At 42.4% G+C, this 22,649-nt stretch overlaps 1 protein-coding gene across 4 annotated transcripts in view; it reads right to left on the reverse strand.

Moving 5' to 3' along the window:
• The window catches only part of MYOF (myoferlin), a 172,140-nt gene that overhangs the window by 54,385 nt on the left and 95,106 nt on the right, over nt 1-22,649 (reverse strand). For all 4 annotated transcript variants that reach the window (XM_047762378.1, XM_047762376.1, XM_047762377.1 and 1 more), the window contains 7 exons: nt 18,998-19,175; nt 16,193-16,317; nt 13,610-13,716; nt 10,389-10,581; nt 8,795-8,950; nt 4,956-5,087; nt 1,965-2,128 (listed from right to left, as the gene is read on the reverse strand). In XM_047762378.1, coding sequence (XP_047618334.1) covers nt 1,965-2,128; nt 4,956-5,087; nt 8,795-8,950; nt 10,389-10,581; nt 13,610-13,716; nt 16,193-16,317; nt 18,998-19,175 — 1,055 coding nt within the window. The remainder of the gene's footprint in view (nt 1-1,964; nt 2,129-4,955; nt 5,088-8,794; nt 8,951-10,388; nt 10,582-13,609; nt 13,717-16,192; nt 16,318-18,997; nt 19,176-22,649) is intronic.

Raw genomic sequence — 22,649 nt, forward strand, 5'->3', positions numbered from 1 at the left:
GGCTCGCGTTAGTGAAGGAGAAACGTCACCGACCACCCCAGCTATTTCCAATGGCCGAGAAACATCTACACCCTGGGGGTGGCCCTCCTCGCCCCACTCCTCTCTCCACCCCCAACTCCACTCTGTAATAGCTTCTGACGTTCCTTTGAAGAGGGGCCGGCTGCCACAATGAGACCTAAATTACAGAGAACCTCTCAAATTAGCAGGGCTGCTCCTTAGGGTGGGGACTGGGAAAACAGCCTCACGGGCAGCTTCTTCGGGGGACCAGGCTTCCGTTCCTGTTTCAGTTCAGGGCCATTCAGCTTTTTCTCAGCTTGGCTGATAGTTCAAAAGACCAGAGAGTGGTCTTTCTTCATTCCCCGTGTTTTAAAAAACAGAGGGCAGACGGCCTCCTGGGCCAAGTGTGGAAACTTTTACTCACCGCTTGCTTGGTCTACCTAACGCAAACTGAAGGGGGGAGTTTACATTTTCTGGATAGTTCCTTGGTAGGAATGACAGCCCAACCAGGTCATTTAAGACTCCCAAGTCCATCTGGGCACTTGAGAAATCCATACTGACTCCCTGACATGCCAGTTTTCCTCTTAGGTTCAGAACTCTTTTGACAACCCATAGAGGAAAATACAGACATTCCAACTTTGACTTGTCTTCTGCTAGGTACCCAGTCAACTGAGGTTTCTTTTTTCCTTTACTATCTCTGCATATTTTCCCTGCCATTTGCTCCCTTAGAATCAAGCACTGGAAAGAAATCAGAAGACAAGAGATTCCCACCATTTGTATAAACTGGGCTTATCCATCACTTCTCTAGGCCTCAGAGGAGGAGAGAACTGCTGCCGCCTCTGGAGTCCCATCCAGCTCTGACAAGCTCTGACCTTCTGCTTTTCCAGTTCCAATTCCCCAGCCTTTCCCTATCCTCACTAACCTTCCTTCTTTCCATTTCAAATCCTATTCCCTTCTCCTCACCAGCAACCCCAGCTCCATCCAAAGCAAGCTGTCCTGGGCGAAAAGCAATCATGTGCAAACACTGGGTCTTAACAAACCAGACCCAGCACACTCACCCGCCCCCTTCCCTACTCCTGTGTGATTACAGAAAATGAATGTGGACAGAGAGAGTGAGCTCTAGTTTAAAGCTTAACCCATCTTCACAAGCTTGTTTCCTTCAATAAATGCACCCATTCAGAGTCTATGTGCCTTTGGCCAAGAGACTTAATCCCGCCAGGTCTCAGTTTCATCATTTGTAAAGTGCAGATAATAACTATTTTCTGTTGGAAGATGGTTCTTTGTGCATCTCTTACATTTCTAAAGACCTTTGTTACAGATTATCACGTCAAGGGAACAACCTCAGAAGACAGTGACTCTCTCCAGAGCAAAGGGCTGGCATGCTTACCACCCATTACAAAGGATTAGGGTCCCTAAACTCAGGCTTCCTCTCCTGTTATACAACCTACTTCATGTATAAACGTCATCTAGACCTCTTTTTGTCACCCTGTGGGAATCGGGGCTTGGAGAATGAGAGCGAATGTTGATACTCTGGTACTTCTATTTGCTATGGGCAACAAAGTCCTTTGCCTCTGATGCAGGATTCCTGTGTCTCCTGCCAACATCCAAGAGACTGTGGCCAGTGACTTGTTAGCTTGCAAATAGGATAAAAATCTCAGACTCTTCATGATTTTTGTGACCACCTATTTTATAGGACTGGAATCCACATTTAATAAGATGATGCTAGCGTTTAGCCCACTGCTTGACACATTCACACGTAATAAAGTCTTCATTATGTTAGTACCAGGTGTTTACATTTGTTTGTTTTGTTATGGGACATTGATGACATCCTTCAAGTTTCTATGGACTTACTTCTGCTCAGTGAGTGTTACATAAATATGACCAAGAATGATGGAGACGATTCATTTAGCAATTTCTAAGGAAAGGCTTCATGAAGATCCTTTGTTCTCAGAAAGTGGAAAACTTACCTTCTTTCAGGATCAACGATCCAGTCTCCTTCCCATTCCCAGCCTTTTGGAGGCAAAAAGAATTCCCTCTTGAGTTTTATTTTTCCTGTGACATCAGAAAATTTATGACGACCCACTAATCCGGAAGTGCCCCATTTTCCAAACATAAGAGCTTGATTTTCATACTATTAAAAAGAAATTGGAGAAACATCATCAGGGAGCAAGAAATAAAGCCAACACATACATTTTCAAGTCCATCTAGGACTTAGGCTAAACAATGAGAAAAAGCAAAAAAGCTTTATATTCAGAAGGTACGGACCTGAGTTGGGCTGTAACTGATTATACAACTTTGGGTAAATTATTCATCTTTCTAAGACTCGGGGTTCTCATTTATAAACTGAGGATAATACTACCTTTCTCATAGGGTTGTTCTGTAGTTCAAATGTACAAATGATTGTGAAACTGTTTTGTAAACAGTGATATATCATGCTACTTGTTTCTACCATTATTTTGAATGGCTCCGAAGAGTTCTCTGAACCTAATCTTTTAGATACCTATAAATGTCCTCAATTTATGAATGTATAGTCCTCTAAAAGTTTAAGTCTGCTGCCTAGAACTTGGAGCACATTTCCCCACAGGAATGATATTATAATTGATGGTGCACATCTTAGACAGCACAAGGAACCCATCTGAAACATGAAGGTCCTTTAGCGCCCAGCCTTTATGTGGCCCAGAAGTTCTGAGCCTTCCTCCCCTCTGGAATGTGGCGAGTAGACCAAGATCTTTTCTGAAACAAGTTTGGTGGCAATGGGAGACTCAGGTTTACAGGGCCTTCCTCTCTAAGTTAGAACTCATAAATCTACAATGGTCTGTTTTTCAGTATGTCAGCCAGAAAAAGGGATGAGACTTGCCAGTGGTGAGAGCAAGCTGGGTCCAAGCTGAGAATCTCCACCTGTCTGTTCAGGGAGAAGATGACTTGCTTAAGCAACAGGGGCGTTTTGGCTGAAGGAGGATGGAGGAAGTTTGAGTCGGGACCTGATGAGGAAATTGGGTTCAAGTGGACCCAGTAGTGCCTGTTTCAGCTACAGCTCTGAGCTTGAGGCAGCAGCTAAAGGAACTGTTATCACAAGGGGCTGTGAGGCTCAGGGGCATACACATGGTGCCTTTGGTTTCCATGTGACAAGGACATGGAGTGGAGGAGTAATTCCTGCACTTCTACTCAGAAGCCAGCGTGGCTGTAATAAGATCCAGGCAAGGATCCTGGTATAGACGAGAGGGTGGCAGCAGCTGTGGAGATGGGAGACTCCTGTGGTTTGAGGCTATGGCTGTTAACCAGCAGCTGTGGGGCAGGACTGTGAGCACATGTGATGTACCTCAGTTACCTCCAGAAATGGGGGGCGGGGGGGGACAGGATATCTTTTTAGAGAACCCAGGTTTGGTATTAGCCCAGGAAGGCGAGAACCAGTGACATTTCCATCCCTGTTATGAATGTGCGCCTCCTGGTACTCTCAGGCTGTTAGAAGTTGGAGACACTATAGTCATACAAAACAACTGAAATGGGTAGGTCATCTCTCTCTCTGAGTTGAAACGAGTTCACTCTGTGCAGGGAAGGATCTGGAAGTGGGAAATAGTGGAAGGGCTGCTCCTTGCTCAGCGCCAAGTTCTCTGGGTTTAGCTTCAGACACAGAGCTAGAGGGCAGATGGAGGCCAAGACATCCCACAGGAGCGCAGGAGCAAGCCTCTCTCCTGTGAATTCTGATGCCCCGTCTATGCTGCCCAGACACCTGGACATCAATATCCACCACGCAGGGCCTCCCCAGTGGCCCCCAGCATACTCCCATTGATCTCTACTCATACGTCTAAGCCTGCACTTCCAAGTCTAAGGACTTTGCGTGTGTCTCCCATGGGGTTCACTGCTTCTCAAAGTGGACCACAACGCCCTGTCTCCACCCTCAATGGAATCACTGCAGGTGCTAATCCCTAATTTAGCAACAGAATCAGAATCCCCAGGGATGGGATTCTATTTAATGAGACACTTGGTTTTACAATCATTGCGATAGATCACGAGATCCTTGAGGACAGGGCGTGGCTTCCTCATCATCTTGGCCACTTGCTTCTGTGCCTGGCATAAAGCCACCACTCCCTAAAAGCTTGGATAGGTGGGTAAGTTCTGTCGCCTCTTATGTATATGCGTATGCATTTAATAAGTACTTATAGGAACCTACTATGTGCCCGATACTTTTAAATATATAAAAAGCAAAACGAAAAGATGGCCGCAGATTTTTCTTGCCCAGTAAGCAGATCAGAACCAGTGGTCAGGCACAGTGGTGTGCAGCAGAAACACAATTACAAATCAACTAGAATGAAGATCATCTTCTCCCCAATTATTTGAGCACAAAGGCCCATCTGTAGAAGAATGGAGCTCATCCGAAAATTGTCAGAAGAGACCCAACTAAATACACCTAATAAATTTACATCAATAAGCACTTGGAGTAAAAAACCCAAATAACCCCGCTTTTGGCTGCAAAAGTTTGTGAAAATTATTTTCATTGGTTTAACTGTAATGAGACTTTTAATTAACTAAGTGGATTTTTAACTGAGTGAAGGAGTTACAAATTATCTCTATTGTTTTTGAAGTATCCAAGGCAGCATTTTCTTTGCTCTTGGGCAAACTCCTCTGAGGCTTCCCCTAACCATGGAATGAGTCTTCTGTGGGAGTCTTCTGGGGTTTAAAGACTTCAGACCCCAAGCAGGATTCTCAAGGTTGGCACCTCTCAAGTGCCCTTACTCCTGGGTTGCTTGCGTGTTTCTCATTCTGGGGTGTCCCAATGCAGTTGGTAAGCCCTCCCCATCCATCCATCTTTCCCTACCCACTTAGTTAAGGCTCCTGAATGGGATTTCAGGTCATGATTATGGTGGTGTTTGGTTTGACATCTGAATATTCTCCCTTAGGATAAAAAGTAAATGTACACCCCCACAAAGAGGAAAAGACAGTGATGTCATTAAATGTACCATTTCAGCAAAGACGGTGAATGTTCCTTCTGCGAAGCTATTGAACTTCTTCTCAACAGCACTTAAGCCCAGCCAGATGTTCACACGCAACTCCACCGGCACCTTTGGTCCATTGTTTTTTTCCTGCGGATACTGTTGAGACGCAAAATAACATGACCTGTTATGCTGGGCACAGCACGGGCTGGCTCATTAAGGTCAAGACAAGTAGACTGAACATTTAATCATTATTTTCGGTGGACGAATTTTGTTTGGGCAGTTAAAATATTTCCAAATGATCATTCTGCAAAGATTAAAATAACAACTAAGGAGTTCCCGTTGTGGCGCAGTGGAATCCGACTAGGAACCATGAGGTTGCGGGTTCGGTCCCTGCCCTTGCTCAGTGGGTTCACGATCCGGCGTTGCCGTGAGCTGTGGTGTAGGTTGCAGACACGGCTTGGATCCTGCGTTGCTGTGCAGACGCGGATAGGATCCTGTGTTGCTGTGGCTCTGGCGTAGTCCGGGGGCTACAGCTCCGATTCGACCCCTAGCCTGGGAACCTCCATATGCCACGGGAGAGGCCCAAAGAAATAGCAAAAAGACAAAAAAATAAAATAAAAATAAAAAATAGCAACTAAAGCAGGAAACTCACGGCATCCCTGAGACCTTTTCAGGCGGCTTAACAAGGTCAAAACCATTTTCCTAATAATACTAGGATGTTACTTGCTTTTTCCACTGTATTGACATTTTGCACTGACAGTGCAAAAGCACTGGTAGATAAAACAAGCACTGGAGCAGGAATCCAGGCAGTAACACCAAACTGCCCTGGTAGGTTTCTCACTCTCAGTGAAGAAAACAAAATGCCACTTTCACTTAGGAATTTCTTTGATAAAGCAGTAAAAATGACTAATCCTATTAAATCGTGATCCCTGAATATATCTTTTTTTTTACTTTTTAGGTCCACACCCGTGGTGTGTGGAGGTTCTCAAGCTAGGGGTCAAATCAGAGCTACAACTGCCAGCCTATGCAACAGCAACGCAGGATCCAAGCCATCGTCTGTGACCTATACCACAGCTCATGGAAACTCTGGATCCTTAACCCGCTGAGCCAGGCCAGGGATCAAACCTGCAACCTCATGGTTACTAGTTGGATTCGTTTCTGCTGTGCCACAATAGGAACTCCACTGAATATGTCTTTTTACTCTTTTGTGTGATGAAATTCTGCTGCATATTAGTCTGTGTCTTGACAAAATACCCTTAAGCAATTGAGTTATGAACTGAGCTAACTTTTTTTTTTAATGAAATACCTGTTCTACCTGAAAAAGCAATTAGCTGAAAAATATGGCTATTCATAGTTGGGTGGGGGCAGACATTTTCTTGAACATAAAGTGAGCCTGTTATTTCAAGGACAATAACTGACTATATTTCATTGTTGATAAAATTCTAGCTTTCAAGTTAAAATTAGAATTTTGGAAAATTTGTTTCTGTCTCTTCAGTGAGTCATCTTGATAGCTTCCCAATACATAAGGTTTTTTCTTATAAGTGATATTAATGAATGTGATTTTTAAAAATACTGTATGATTAAATGTGTCAACATTAGGAAGATATGCATAACTCAGTGAACCAACATTTTCCAAATGATGACTACCTAATGTGACAAAGTCACGCATAGGTGAAAGAGCCATTCAAAGTACAAGACAGATCAATGGATTTTAACATAGCACAAAATGAAAAGTTGACTGATACAGTCTCAGATTCCACATTGCAATTAACCTTTTAAAAGCTACCACTTGAGTTTGGTGTTGTATGAAAGATGAATATCAACAATTATCTGAAGAAGTTATTAAAACACTCCTCCCTTTTCCAAATACCTATCTGTGTGAGGCCAGATTCTCTTCATAGATTTCAACCAAGAAACTTAGTCCATCAAAATAAATGTAGAAGCAGTTATGAGAATCTAGTTATATTTCTGTTAAGCCAGGTTTGCAAAAAATGTAAAATAGTATCACTCTGCTCTCTGAATTTTAAAATAGTTATATTTCATAAAAATATGTAGTTTATGTTTAACTTATAGTGGGTTTATTATTGTTATCTTTAAATATTTTAACATCCCAATTTTAATTTCTATTACAGTAAATACTGATAGATGCAACTCACATGCACAAATGCTCTCTGGGGTATTCAATAATGTCTTTAGGAGTGTAAAGGGGTCCCAAGACCAACACAAAAACCCCATGGACTTAAATGACACCCTAAAACTGGAGAAGGGTGTCATTTGTTTGGGGCATTAGCAAAATCAATAAATATAAAGAACAGTTCTCTTAAAAGCATTGTGCTGTTTATCCACTGAGCTCTAAAACGTAACACAGAGACTACTACTCTGCCTCCTTCCCACCCACTGTGAAGTTTTATTTATTAATCAGTTTGCTTCCACGCACCTGCTGAGGTCAATTACACTTGTGGTTCTATCTTGAGTAAAATGTATTCCACCAAGAGACACTTGAAAGAAGGTAATCACTCTGCTTCTATTTTCACCCTCTTGATTAAAGAGCAATGAGTGCATTTATTAAAAGTTAGCATATATGTCCTTGTTTTAGGGGAACACTCTCCCCTGATTGCTTTTTCTCCTCCCAATTTTTATTCCTCTCCCTGAAATTCCAAGAACTCAGCTGGAGTCTACCAGAGAGAGGGATGGCAAACTTGCATCCGGCAACCATTCAGATCTTTCTGTTTCCATTCCCAGGCCCTCCTCTTGTTTTGTTTTTGGGTGTTTTTTTGGGGGGGGGTTGTCTTTTTGTCTTTTTAGGACCGCACCCACAGCATATGGAGGTTCCCAGGCTAGGGGTCCAATCGGAGCTATAGTTGCGGTCCTATGCCAGAGCCAGCCCAAAGCTGGATCCAAGCCGCGTCTGCGACCTACAACACAGCTCACAACTGGATCCTTAACCCACTGAATGAGGCCAGGGATCAAACCCCTCCTCTTGTTCTTAACTGCGGGTCCTGGGATGGATTCATGGGTTATACAAAGCCCCTAGATCAGATGCAAAATATTAGATGCATTGGAGATATGCATTCTTTTGGACGAGAGGGCCAGTAGCTTTCATCAGATTATTTTTCTTTTCTTTTCTTTTCTTTTTTTTTTTGCCTTTTTTAGGGCCACACATGCAGCATATGGGAGTTTCCTAGGGGTCAAATTGGAGCTGCAGCTGCCAACCTATGCCACAGCTATAGTAATGTGAGATCCGAGCCGCGTCTGCGACTTACACCACAGCTCACAGCAACACCAGATACTTAACCCACTGAGCAAGGCCAGGGATCAAACCCACATTCTCATGGATACTAGCTGGGTTCATTACTGCTGAGCCTCAACGGGAACTCCCTCATCAGGTTCTTAAAGCAGTCCATGACTCTAAAAATGTTCAGAACCCTGGCCCTAAAACAGTCATTTTCAAAATATTTCAATTTGAGGACCCATTTTAATCCAAGACATAGATTCCATGGACTATCTATATTGTCTTCTCTTTTTCCTACTTTCCAAATGCTCACCAGAAGGGAAAGGGAGAGAGGCATTGCTTTCCATGTAACATTGGAAATAAGTGGAGAATTCATGCCAGAAAGCAAAGCATTGACCATGAAATACTACTTATTAGTGTCACAGAGAGCTCTAAGGAAGAGTCCTTGATTGGATGCCAGCAGACCTCAGACCACTCTGGGAATTACCACCCTAGACGAAGGGCCCGAATAGGCTGAAATCGATGAGGATCGCCCTAGCCATTCATCGACTGGCAATTTATAAAGCCGCCCTTCTTGGGAATATGGGCTTTACATTTAAGTATTTCACATTTCACAGTGATGAAGCCATACCTTCAGAAAGATGGTTTGGGTTTTCCCACAGTATTTCCCGGATGCATTCTCACCGCTGGTGGAGTATAAAACCTGATGCGCGGGAATGCGCGCGTAGGCCAATCTCTTCTCTCCACGGATCATCCAGATGATGATGTCAGGCATGCTGTTCTGAGGCTGGTCATGTGGGTGGATGGAAAGGGAGGTAAAGCCAGAGTTAGTCTAAAGGCAGAGACCCTGCAGGCTCTGGAGCATTGTGCAAAGGAGCACTGCGTTTAGGGCTCTGCCCAAATTCTGGACACACACACAGCTTCTAGGAGCACAGCCGGAAGGGCTGGGAGCCAGCCTGAGACTGGCCAAAGGGAACAGAGGGAAGGGAAGGGGCGCTTCACCTGCCAAAAGCCCCACCTACAGAGCTCCGAGCAATTTGGGGAAATAGCCCCTTTTAATCTCGCCCTTCATTTGAAGAAGGTCATCCACAGCGGTCAAGCGGTTACAGGTTTCATACACCTCAGAGGACACAGAGCATCTGCGTCACACAATCTGCTATTTTCCAAACATGAAATACTAATATAGTTTTTTAAAATCTGTTTTAATTATAAAGGCGACATAAGTTCACTGCAGACAACTTGGAAAGTAACAAAGCATAGAAAGTAAAACAATAAAAATTACCTGTAATTACATACATGTTTTTCAAATGTATCTCTACCTACAAATATATTACCACCCACCCTGCACCTCCCCTTCTCTGAAGGTCAGGAGGAGGGGTCTTCTACTTCCTTCTATCCTCAGAGGCTAAGGGCAGCCACACGTATCCAGCACTCATTGTGTGTCCCACACTGCTAAGCCCTTTACACACTTCACCTTCTTTAATCTGCACAAAGCAATGCTGTGAAGTGGGTACTCCTTTTATCTCCATTTTACATATGGGGAAACTGAGGCTCAGAAGGCTTGAATACCTTGCCCAGGGTTACACGTGGTAGATCCAGGATTCAAAGCCAGGTCTTCCCACCAACTAAAGGCGGCATTTTAATCCTCTGTACTACACGTATCTGCTACAATATCACTCTACTTGAAATATTCTTTTTTTTTTTTTTTCTTTTTAGGGGCACACCTGCAGCATAGGGAAGTTCCCAGGCTAGGGGTCTAATTGGAGCTGCAGCTGCTGGCCTATGCCACAGCCACAGCAACTCAGGATCCAAGCCATCCAAGCTGTGACCTACATCACAGCTCACGGCAATGCCGGATCCTTAACCCACTGATCGAGGCCAGGGATCAAACCTGAATCCTCATGGATACCAGTCAGATTCGTTTCCGCTGAGCCACAACAGGAACTCCCTCTACTTGAAACATTCTGTTTGTACTATGGTAACAGTAATGATTTGTCCACTTTTAAAGACCTTTCCAGGATGGACAAGTGAAAGCTGTTCTCCTGCCCTGGCCTTAATGATGCTCACCCATTAGCACTGCAGCCACGTTAACTCCTTACTTCCACCATCTGTCAGATCTGCTTGATATCCAAGATAATGTACCCCATTTTCCCACTGCCATCTCTGCCCCTGGTGCCATTCCACAGAATCCCTCCTCCATATCAAGTGTAGTTTAAAAGCCCTACCTCTTCAGTCAGCTGCATTAACTTATCGAGCCAGTCCTCAATTTCCGCCAAGGTGGACTTCACCTCTATGGCCTCAGACCTCATCCTAACAGCTGCCTCATGTATCTGGGAGAGAGCTCTGGATCTCAACTTTTGGATCTGAGTATCGAGAACTGTGACGTTAGCTTTTCCTTCTGTGAGAGGCAATGTGTATCTAAAAAAGAAAAAGGAAAAGGAAAAAAAAGAAACAGAATTTGTGGAAGAGCTTGTGAGGCTTCAAGACTGTCAAACTCATTTATGGTTGGCCTCCATGCAAACCACACCAGTCCCCAAGTGTGAACAGGTTTAAGCTGAAGGTGAAGATCTCTGCCTTTGCAGGAGCAGACCTGCCAGATAGACTCTCCTCACTCTATGTAGGGAATGTCAGGGGTTGAAAATTGCAAAGCAGGAGTTCCCATCGTGGCTCAGTGGTTAATGAATCTGACTAGGAATCATGAGGTTGAGGGTTCAATCCCTGGCCTCACTCAGTGGGTTAAGGATCTGGCATTGCCATGAGCTGTGGTGTAGGTTGTAGACACGGCTTGGATCTGGTGTTGCTGTGGCTGCAGTATAGGCCGGCAGCTACAGCTCCAATTAGACCCCTAGCCTAGGAACCTCCATATGCCATGGGTGCACGGCCCTAGAAAAGACAAAAAAAAAAAAAAAGAAAAAAGAAAAAAGAAAAAAAAAGAAAATTGCAAAGCAGATCCCTGGGTCTGACCCGAAGCCCATGGAGTCACTGGGAAGAAGACGGAAGCAGTAGCAACAGTTGGCCTTCCCTTCATTTGCTTCCTACCATCACTGTACAGACCCACAAAATGAAGGAAGAGGGAGATGAGACATCATTTATTGGAAGGCTTCTTAACCTAGGGACCATGCACCCCTAGGCAGTCTAGAGGCAGGCCTCTGGAGGTCTGTGAATCCCTGGAATTTACAAAGAAGAGTGTAGGTCTGTGTTGACATGTAGTGTGACATTGTGATGAAGAACACAGGCTTTGGAGCTGAATATCTGGGTACAAGTTATGCCTCCATCATTACTAGTTCTGTGATCTTGGCCAGTTTCTTCATTTTTGTTTTCCTATCTTCTTATTTTTTAGGGCTCTGCCCATGGAACATGGAAATTCCCAGGCACAGGGTCGAATTGGAGTTGTTGCTGCCAGCCTACATACACCACAGCCACAGCAATACCAGATCCGAGCTGCGTCTGTGACCTACACCAGAGCTCATGGCAATGCTGGATCCTTCACCCACTGAGCAAGGCCAGGCATCAAATCCGCATCCTCATGGATTCTAGTCAGGTTTGTTACCACTGAGCCATGATGGGAACTCCTGTTTTCCAGGATTCTTCCTATCTTCAAATGTGGGAAAATAATATCTACCCTTTATGGTTGTGGCGAGACGTACATGAATTAATATGCACAGAATCTTCAGAGTAATGTCTATTGTATAGTCAAGTCTAAAGAATGTTGTCATCACCATTGTCATCATCTCATCAGACATTCAAAGGGACCCATTAGCTCCCAAAAGGTTAGGAACCACTTGTGCAGGCCAAGCTTCCACTAGAACAGCTGAGCTGGAGCCAGAATTACCTTCTGCCAGGGCCTCCCTCTCACTAGGGCAGCTGATAAGGCCAAAGAGTGAGGTTTTCATCTATTCCAGGAGGTTCTATTCACATTGTCTCTAGGTAGAATTTGCACTGGTGAGAATTTCACCCAGCTTCTTAAATCAAAGAAATCCTATCTGACTTCCCTTAAACACAGGAGTGTCCAAGGAGTTCCTGCAATGGTGCAGTGGATTAAAAATCTGCAGGGGCTCCGGTTGCTATGGAGGTATGGGTTCGATCCCTAGCCTGGCACAGAGAGTTAAAGGATCCAGCATTGCTGCAGCTGTGTCTTGGATTCAATCCCTAGTCCAGGAACTTCCATAAGGCACAGGTGCGGCCATAAAATTTTTTTAAAGTGGTCCAATTTGATTCTTCAAAAACTAACTATTCAGAAGCAGCAAAAATAGCCATTTCTGTGTTTTGCTCAGCAAACCTTAAAATTCACAGGCATTTTCTACCTGAAAGGTACTACCAAATATTTTTGTTTGGTTACGCTGGTAATTATGGCAATGCATTGGAAGGGCTAAGTCCCTGAAATTTTTCTTTGAGGCAAAAAAATATATATATGGAAGCTGCTAGCTCAAAAGTCACACATAAGCCTTCAAGAAATAAATACTGACTGTAGAAAACATGTAGCACAAAGAGCATAAACCCAACTCTGGGCCTCACACAGTCACTTCACATCCTTGGGGGCTTCTGTTTTCTCATCTATAAAGTAAGAAGACTGGAAGAGATGACCTCTTAGGACCCGGATATAAATTCTCTGAATTTAATTTAAACAAGCATGTAGCAATACTTGATCTCTTCTGCATGATGATTACCCAGCTAAACCACTAGATGTCATGAGAGGACTGGGGAGACTTAGGACATTCGCTCCGAAGGGAGGAAAAACATCCCTGCTTCTTGCTGCTAGTGAGAAGTAGTCAAAGCGCTTTTCTTTTGCAACTTCCTGACCCACTGCTTTATTGGCCAATATTTTTTTCTTTCAGGTTTGGAACTATCACTTCCGCCTTCGGTTTCCAAATGCCCAGAGATCTGGGCATTTTCTCCAAGTCACAGTTATGAAAGGTTCTTGGGTGGAATCGTCTGACTTCACCTACAGAAGGCTTGGCCAGAGTGCTCATTAGGCATTTGGTAAAAGAGAGGGAAAAAATGATTGTTTCTAAAAATGTGTTTGTGAATTAGCAAATGTTCTAAATGGTAAAATCAGTGCCCCACCCCCAGTTCCCATTCTCTGTGGGAACCAGGAGTCACCTTTCTCAGGACAGGACAGCCTTCGAGGACTGCTGGGAGGGAGTCAGAGGCACAGACCAGCTCCTCCCTCCCCCACCCCTTGCTGAGGCTTCCCTGGGATGTGCTTCCTGGAGTGGGGCCTCAGCCTCCCTCAGCTGCTTTAGAATTGGCAACCAGATTGGAAAGTGGAGTTTTCCTGCTGGTGACTCAGAGACTCATGGCAGTGATGGCCTTTTGAGAAGCTGGGCTGATTCAACTTCATTTTTCAGGCAAACACTAGAAACAATTCTAGAGACTCTTCTGATCGTACAGTTTAAGGGAGGGGAGCATGGCTGGGAACTCTGAGGTACAAATATGATCACCATACCTTGTGTCTTCTGTAATTTCATCGATCAGCTTCAACCACACTTCTGCCAACTGGTTTGCAGGAATTTTACCTTGTATCCCAGATTTTAGAGCCTCTAGGTTTGATTGCTGAAGAATTTGGAAAGGGAGGAAATAATGGGTAATTGTGCATTTTAGCCGGTAAAGATTTAACTTTTATCTTCAAGAGAAAATATACAAAAAGACGTAACAGAAAAATGAAAGGTGTTTTCCTTTATATTTAATAATGCCTACCACAGCTTAACACTATTTATTTTTCTTCAAAATGCAATGATATATATATTTAAGTAATGAGACAACCTTTTCATATAAATTTATGAATTTATAAGACCAGGCAAATTTATGTATTCAAAAAGTAAATAAAAAGCAACATGGACGGGGGCAGGAACCCTAAAATGGAATATAAAACAGAAATAAGTGAAGCTAACTACATCTCAGATGAATAACATAACTACGTTGAACTAACCCAAGTAACTTTGGAGCACAGCATTTTTACTGTTTTCCCTCGGTCTGAAGGAAACAAAGAACCATAAACATATCAAATTCTAATTAGGTTTGTTGTTGGCAGTCCTCTACCTGTGGATGTTAGAATTGAACAAATGAGTAAACATATCAAGGATAAGAGAAGCCAGGTTTCTCACTGCTGGAGAAGGGAGTCGTAAAAAGAGAAATAGGGAAGACTAGAATAAACCCTGTGATATTAGAATGGAATTGGAGTTATCCTAATAAACTCACTGCTTTTAGTATATTGAGAGATACAGAGATAAATGTACATGTGTGAACTCAGCCAAGTTTGCTGAGGAGGCCTTGGAGCAATGACATCTCAATACTAGTGAGCACTCAATACCCAGATCTTATTCTTTTTGTGTTGGTGGCGTTTTCTTCTGCTTTTTCCTTTTGTTTTTTGTTTCGGGGGCAGGGGGGGGGGCGTTGCTTTTTAGGGCTGCACTTGTGGCATATGGAAGTTGCCAGGCTAGGGGTCGAATTGGACCTACAGCTGCTGGACTTTGCCAACCAGCCACAGCAGTGCAGGATCTGAGCTGCGTCTTCGACCTACACCACAGCTCCTGGCAACACTGGATCCTTAACGCACTGAGTGAGTCCAGGGATCGAACCCGCAATCTCATGGTTCCTAGTCGGATTTGTTTCCGCTGCGCCATGATGGGAACTCCTTGGATCTTATTTTTCACCTTCCATTCCCACTAAAGGGAACCAGGGCTCCTTGAGGAAATGGTGATTCCAAGGTTGGGGCACAGGAAGCACAAAATAAGCCCAGAACATACTGTGTTTCACTTTGAATATCTACCAACAGAGATGCTGAGGGAGAGCCCACCCTGATTAACAAAAGCCTGATCATAAAAAAACCACCATCCTGTTCAGATCGGATGGAATTATGACAGGTTGGTCAATGGAGAGGGCAGATGAGAAGAATGATGCATAAAGCTGGACACCCAAAACATGATTAGAAGAGCTGTGACCAATTTTTCACCAATTCCCTTGAGATGGGAAGTTGGAAATTAATACCACAGCCACATTGCATATCAATTGTAGCTTTATCATGTCAACAGTTATGCTTCAGTTAATTAAATGTACAATTCTCCTTTAATGTTGTCTTTATAACATAAAACAATATTTTTAGATTTTTCCACAGAATCTCAGATCAAGTATATTCTAAGACCCCCAACATGTCATGGTCCAACCTTAACAAAGGTTGGATCTTAGAAAAATTAATACTACTGTAATTTAGAAATCAAACCACTAATACTGATAAAGTCTATCTGGTACCTGGTAGAAATAACAGTATCTTTGACTTAATTAGAACTGTCCCAACCATGTTTTCCTCATCAGTGTGAAGTGGATGGAAAATCACAGATACCACATGTATTCAAGTTCCCACCAGAGGGAACCCCCCCAATCTACCAACGAGAAAGTTCCTCTGCACCCACTTCTCAGTTGAGACTTTTACTGCTTTAACAGCAAAGCTCCAAGGACTGCATATGTCTATTGGAATGAACCATTCTCCATACCAAACTTCTCATACAAATTGTGGAAAAAACCATAAGCTGTGCCCCTACTTCAACATCCGTCCTCTCTTTTCCATCGTAAGACATCATGTATCTGGACAAATGTCTGCCCAGGCATAAGACTGCATTTTCCAATCACCCTGTACTAAGATGTGGTTGTATGACTGAACCCTGACCAGTGGAAAATGAGTAGAAATCAAGTGTGATTTCCGGGTCTTTCCCTTGAAGGGCAAGACCTGTGTCATCTCCTCCTCCTCCTCTCATCCCCTTCCTTCAGGCTGAAGGGTCACTGTAATGGGAAGCTGCCTCTCCCATGCAAACAATGACAATGTCTTAGTGACAGCAGAGCAGCAAGGGGGAGAGAGCCAGGGTCCCCAACACCATGCCAGCCTTGGTTACCTACCTCCCCTACTACTAAAGAAATCACTTTCATCTTGCTTACAATTATATGTTGAGCTCTTGTGCTACAGTGGCCTAACCTGCATTCTAACTAGTACAAAATTCACTCTGGTGAAAAGGAAATGTAGAAAAGATAAACTCACCAGCCGTTCTGCCATGACTAGGAGGGTATTCACGGCATCCAGGCGATGACTAATATCCTCCCAGTATGAGGTCAGCGTAACAACTGGCTTTGTGTGGGCCCAAGGCAGGTAGTAATAGTAGTTCCCTGGGGTAGAATATTGAGGGTCAGTAAACACTGGACACTTAAAATAAACAACAAGAGAGATGTGCAAACTGGACTGCTGATTAATAATAGGCTTGGAGAATGGTTTGAGGTTTTCTGGTTCATTTTTTTTTTTTCTTTCATTTTTTTGGCCACCCCAGGGCATAGGGAGTTCCTGGGCCAGGGATCAGATCTGAGCCATAGTTGCAACCTTCACCCTAGCTGCGGCAACACCGGATCCTTTAACTGACTATGCTGGGACGAGGATTAAACCTGCATCCTGGCGCTGCAGGGATGCTGCTGATCCCATTGTGCCACAGCAGGAACTCTTGGAACTTTAATTTTATTCAACGAAGGAACTGAGGGATAAGTGGAAAGTTCTTATTCATTTAGTTTGCTTTGAAAAATCTCTCTAAAAGACCCAAGTAAACCTAGCACAATGATCTCAGGATCTTTTGGAGATTCAGGATCACATATCTGAATGTCACTGGGTTTTTTTTGTTTTTTTGGTTTCTTTTTTTGTTTTTTTTTTTTTTTTGTTGTTGTTTTTTTGGTCTTTTTAGGGCACCCATGGCATATGGAGGTTCCCAGGCTAGGGGCTGAATCGGAATCACAGTCATTGCTCTATATCACAGCCACAACAATGCCAGAATGAACAATGTTCAGAAACCGAATCTGCGACCTACACCACAGCTCATGGAAATGCCAGATCCTTAACCCACTGAGCAAGGCCAGGGATCGAACCTGTGCTCTCATGGATGCTAGTCAGATTCTTTTCCACTGAGCCATGATGGGAACTCCTGAATGTCACTGACTACATATACAGCAGAAAATATACAGAACTTGGGAGGTTAGATGATATGTGTTTGTCCCTGAAAACTGTTATCCTATATCATTATTTTTGTTGGAAGTGGGAAAGAAAAAAGAATTTTCTGTTTTTGAAAGCCTTAGCTGGATATGTGAGGTTTGCTATTACTTACAGCCTTACAGTGATTAAGAATGATTAGCCAGGAGTTCCCGTCCTAGCGCAGTGGAAACAAATGCAACCAGGGACCGTGAGGTTATGGGTTTCATTGCGGGCCTCACTCAGTGGGTTAAGGATCCAGTGTTGCTGTGAGCTGTGGTGTAGGTCGCAGACGCAGCTCAGATCTGGCATTGTTGTGGCTCTGGCATAGGCTGGCAGCAACAGCTCTGACTAGACCCCTAGCCTGGGAACCTACATGTGCCATGGGTGCGGCCCTAAAAAGACAACAGAAAAAGAATGATAAGCCAACATTTTCTAGCACATTTTATATTTTTAACACTACCTGAACAAAAATTAAGTAAAAGTCCCAACACTGTTGGGACATTTTATCAGAATCTCTCTCTCTCCCTTCTGTATACTCTCCAACCACGTATCAATATTTTTATTAGGGCATCCTCATACTCTGCCTTCTACTATGACTTATTTTATATACTAGAATGTAAGCTCCTTAAAAATAGGGACTGTTTCTCATCCATCTTTGTTCAAATACAGCAATTTCATCCTCATGGCAGCTCTGAAGAAGATGAAGAAACTGAGGGTTAGAATTAAGTGATGTGGCTAAGGTCATAGTTCTGGAGAACAGAGTGAAGACCAGAAGCTTCTTTTTTTTCTTTTCTTCTTCTTCTTTTTTATTTTTTTGGCTTTTTAGGGCCACACCCACAGGTTCCCAGGCTAGGGGTATAATTGGAGCTATAGCTGCCAGCCTACACCACAGCCACAGCAATGCCAGATCTGAGGCGCATCTGTGACCTACATCACAGCTTATGGCAACACCTGATCCTTAACCCACTGAGCAAGGCCAGGGATCGAACCTGTATCCTCATGGATACCAGTCAGGTTCATTAACCACTGAGCCAAGATGGGAATCCAGAAGCTTGATTTTCCATTCACTTCTGCTACTCAATCTAAGAGCAATTTGGGACCCGGCAGGGCAGAGGTGGAGAGCTCAGTGTTCAGCAAGTTGTCATCTGTGACTTTACAAAACACAGCCAGTGTTAAGTTGGGCATGGGAGGGAGCACTAAGATTCAGCCCCTGGCAAAGGATCTGCAATCTCTTGGGTCTGACCACTCTTGTTCTTTTTTTTTTTTTTGTATTTTCTAGGGCCTTGCGGCATATGGAGGTCCCAGGCTAGGGGTCTAATTGGAGCTGTAGCTGCCAGCCTACACCACAGCCACAACAACTCGGGATCCGAGCCATGTCTGCAACCTATACCATAGCTCATGGCAATGCCAGATCTTTAACCCACTGAGCGGGGCCAGGGATTGGACCTGCAACCTCATGATTCCTAGTCGGATTCGTTAACCACTGAGCCACGACGAAAACTCCGGGTCTGACCACTCTTGAAGGTGCCTGAACTCAAGCCACCTCTCTTCCCCATTCAACCTTTTCCTTTCCACTAAGCATATGCTGGGGATAATGGCTGTCAGAGGGAGAATACGCTGCATGCTTCTTGTCCTGTGGTGCACCCACTGTAAACATACAGAGGAGAGGAGGTCCCTCGTGGCACAGTAGGTTAAGGATCTGGCATTGTCACTTCTGTGGCTCAGGTCACTGCTGTGGCACAGATTTGATATTTGGCCCAGGAACTTCTGTATGCTGTGGGTGCAGCAACAACAAAAAAAAAGTGTACAGGAGAGAATGGCCAGTGTCAGTCTTACCATCAAATATAGCACGGCTGTATTGAGTGGTTGATGCCAAAGGCTTACAGGTCATGTCAAACTTGTTGCCATAGTTCCCAATGCTGACTTCAAACTGAATGGCCTCACCAACATCTTGCAACATGGTGGCCGAATGGAACACGGCAGATAGGCTGTACTTCCGCCTTCGCTGATATTTCTACAAAGTGTGAGCAGACATAAGACTCACTGAAAATCCTTTTGCTTTTATTTACATGTGGATTTCTAGCAGACATTAATTCTAAACCTAATACTTAGTGCTGAGTGAAATGACAGTGGAAAATGTTCTTGCATCTAGTAGTTCCCCTTGCACTCGTACAAATGGGCAAAGATAGAAGTACCAGGACATTCACTACAGAGTTGATTAAATTAGGGAAAAAATGAAGATAACACAATAGGAACTTGTTAAGAAAATCATGTTACATCCATAGAAAGTTCATAAAAAGACTTAAGCAGATTCCTATGCACAAACATGGGGAAAAGGTATCTTTTTTAAAGAACCTGCTAAACATATTTTTAACATTGGCAAATTCATGAAGAAAGCTGGAAGAATATAAATCAAATTGTTAATGGTAGTTATGTTGGGGAAGGTAGAAAGAGTATGGCTAACTTTACCCTAACTTATACATTTCTAACAGTCTGAATTGTTTATTAATTTTCTAATTAGAAATAACAATTAAGGCTTTTCCTATCAGAGTTTCTTCAACAAGTGGTTCTGAGAAAGATGTACAGCCATGTGTAAATTGATGACATTAGAACACTCTCACATACCCTACAAAAAAATAAACCCCAAATGGCTTAAAGACAAATATAAGACATGACACCATTAAACTCCTAGGAGAAAACAGGCAAAACGTTCTCTGACATAAACTGTACCAATGTTTTCTTAGGTCAGTCTCCCAAGGCAACACAAATAAAAGTAAAAATGAACAAATGGGACCTATTCAAACTTATAAGCTTTTGCAGAGCAAAGGAAACCATAAACAAAACAAAAAGACAAACTACAGACTGGGAGAAAGTATTTGCAAACAACGTGACAAACAAGGGCTTAATTTCCAAAATATGTAAACAGTTCACATAACTCAATAACAACAACAACAAACCCAATCAAAAAAAAAAAAAAAAAAGAAGGGACAGAGGTTCTAAACAGACATTTCTCCAAAGAAAACATCTAAATGGCCAATAGGCACATGAAAAAATGCTCAACTTCACTGATTATTAGAGAAATGCAAATCAAAACTACTATAAGGTATTGCTTCACACCAGTCAAAATGGCCATAATTTCATCATTAAGTCTACAAATAATAAATACTAAAGAGGGTGTAGAGAAAAGGGAACCCTCCTACACTGTTGGTGGGACTGTAAATTGGTACAACCACTATCAAAAACAGTATGGAGATTCTTCCAAAAACTGAAAATAGAGTTGCCATATGACCCAACAATCCTACTCCTGGGCATACATATATAGAAAACTCTAATTTGAAAAGATACAGGCACCTCAATGTTCACAGCAGCAGTATTTACTATAGCCAAGACATGGAAGCAACCTAAATATCTATCAACAAATGAATGGATAAAGAAGATGTGATATACATGTATACACAATGAAATATTACTCAGCCATACAAAAAAATAAAATAATGCCATTTGCTGCAATATGGATGCACCTAGAGATTATTTTACAAGTAAAGTAATTCAGAAAGAGAAAGACAAATATCATATAATATCACTTGTGTCTAGAATCTAAAATATGATACAAACAAGTTTATTTACAAAAGAGAAACAGACTCACAGACATAGAAAACAAATTTATGGTTACCAAAGGGGAAAGTAAGGGGGAGGGATAAATTAGGAGTTTGGAATTATTTATAAAATAAACAACAAGATCCTACTATATGGCATAGAGAACTAGAGTCTGTAATAAAACCATAATGGAAAAGAATATGAAAAATAATACATATACATACAACTGAATCACTGTGTTGTACACCAGAAAGGAATACAACATTGCAAAATCAACTATACTTCAATTAAAAAAAAAAAAAACTTTTACTGTCAGATTTTAAAATAAGTGAAATTACTTGAACTTACTTTCCCGAAATAGAAACCAGTTTCCTTTCTTTTTAAAATTTATTTTGTATCTTTCAATTTTATTAATTTTTAAAGTATCATTAACTTAAATATTACATTACTTCCAGGTGTACAACCTAGTGATGTGATATTTTTATACTTTACAAAATGATCACCATAAATCTAGGTGCCATGTATCACCATACAACATTATTATGATAGTATTGACAGCATTCTCTATGCTGTACATTATATTTCTTTTGTTTTTTTGTCTTTTTTTTTTGCCTTTTCTAGGTCCACTCCCACGGCACATGGAGGTTCCCAAGCTAGGGGTCTAATCGGAGCTGTAGCTGCCTGCCTACACCACAGACACAGCAACATGGGATCTGAGCCGCGTCTGCGACCTACACCACAGCTCATGGCAATGCCAGATCCTCAACCCACTGAGCAAGGCCAGGGACCAAACCCGCAACCTCATGGTTCCTAGTCGGATTCGCCAACCACTGCGCCATGACGGGAACTCCTGTACATTATATTTCTGTGACAATTACTTTGTAACTGGAAATTTGTAGCTCTTAATCTCCTTCACCATTTTACCCATCCCCTCATGACATTCCTCTCAGGCAAGTAAAATATGGTATCTGTCTTTCTCTAATTTTACTTAGCATAATACCTTCTAAATCCATCCAAGTTATTGCAAATGCCAAGATATTATTCTTATTTATGGCTGAGTAATATTCCTATGTGTGTGCGTATTTATACTATCTGATCTTAGATTTAGATCTTCGATCCATTTGAGTTTATTTTTTGTATGGTGTTAGAGAGTGCTCTAATTTCCTTCTTTTGCATATAGCTGTCCAGTTTTCCCAGCACCACTTATTGAAGAGACTATCTTCTCTCCATTGTATATTGTTGCCTCCTTTGTCATAGATTAGTTGACCATAGGTATGTGGGTTTACTTCAGGGCTTTCTATCCTGTTCCACTGATCTCTATTTCTGTTTCTGTGTCAGTACCATACTGTTTTGAGGACTGTACTTTGTAGCATAGTCTGAAGTCAAGAAGCCTGATTCCTCTAGCTGCATTTTTCTTTCTCAGAATTGCTTTGACTATTCTGGTCTTTTGTGTTTCCATACAAATTAAAAATTTTTTTATTCTAGTTCTGTGAAAACTGCCACTGGTAATTTAATAGGGATTGCACTGAATCTGTAGATAACCTTGGATAGTACAGTCATTTTAACAATAACGATTCTTCCAATCCAAGAACATAGTATATCTTTGCATCCGTTCGTCATCTTCAATTTCCTTCATCAGTGTCTTACAGTTTTCAGAGTACAGGTCTTTTGCCTCTTTACGTAGGTTTATTCCTAGGTATTTTATTCCTTTTGATGTGATGGTAAATGGGATTGTTTCCTTAATCTCTTTCTGATCTCTTGTTGTTAGTGTATAAGAATGCAAGAGATTTCTGTTTATTCATTTTGTGTCCTGTAACTTTACTGAATTAATATATGGTCTCTAGTAGTTTTCTGGTAGCATTTTCAGGGTTTTCCATGTGTAGTATTATGG

This window comes from Phacochoerus africanus, chromosome 15 (assembly GCF_016906955.1).
Source record: "Phacochoerus africanus isolate WHEZ1 chromosome 15, ROS_Pafr_v1, whole genome shotgun sequence".
Classification (NCBI taxonomy): domain Eukaryota; kingdom Metazoa; phylum Chordata; class Mammalia; order Artiodactyla; family Suidae; genus Phacochoerus; species Phacochoerus africanus.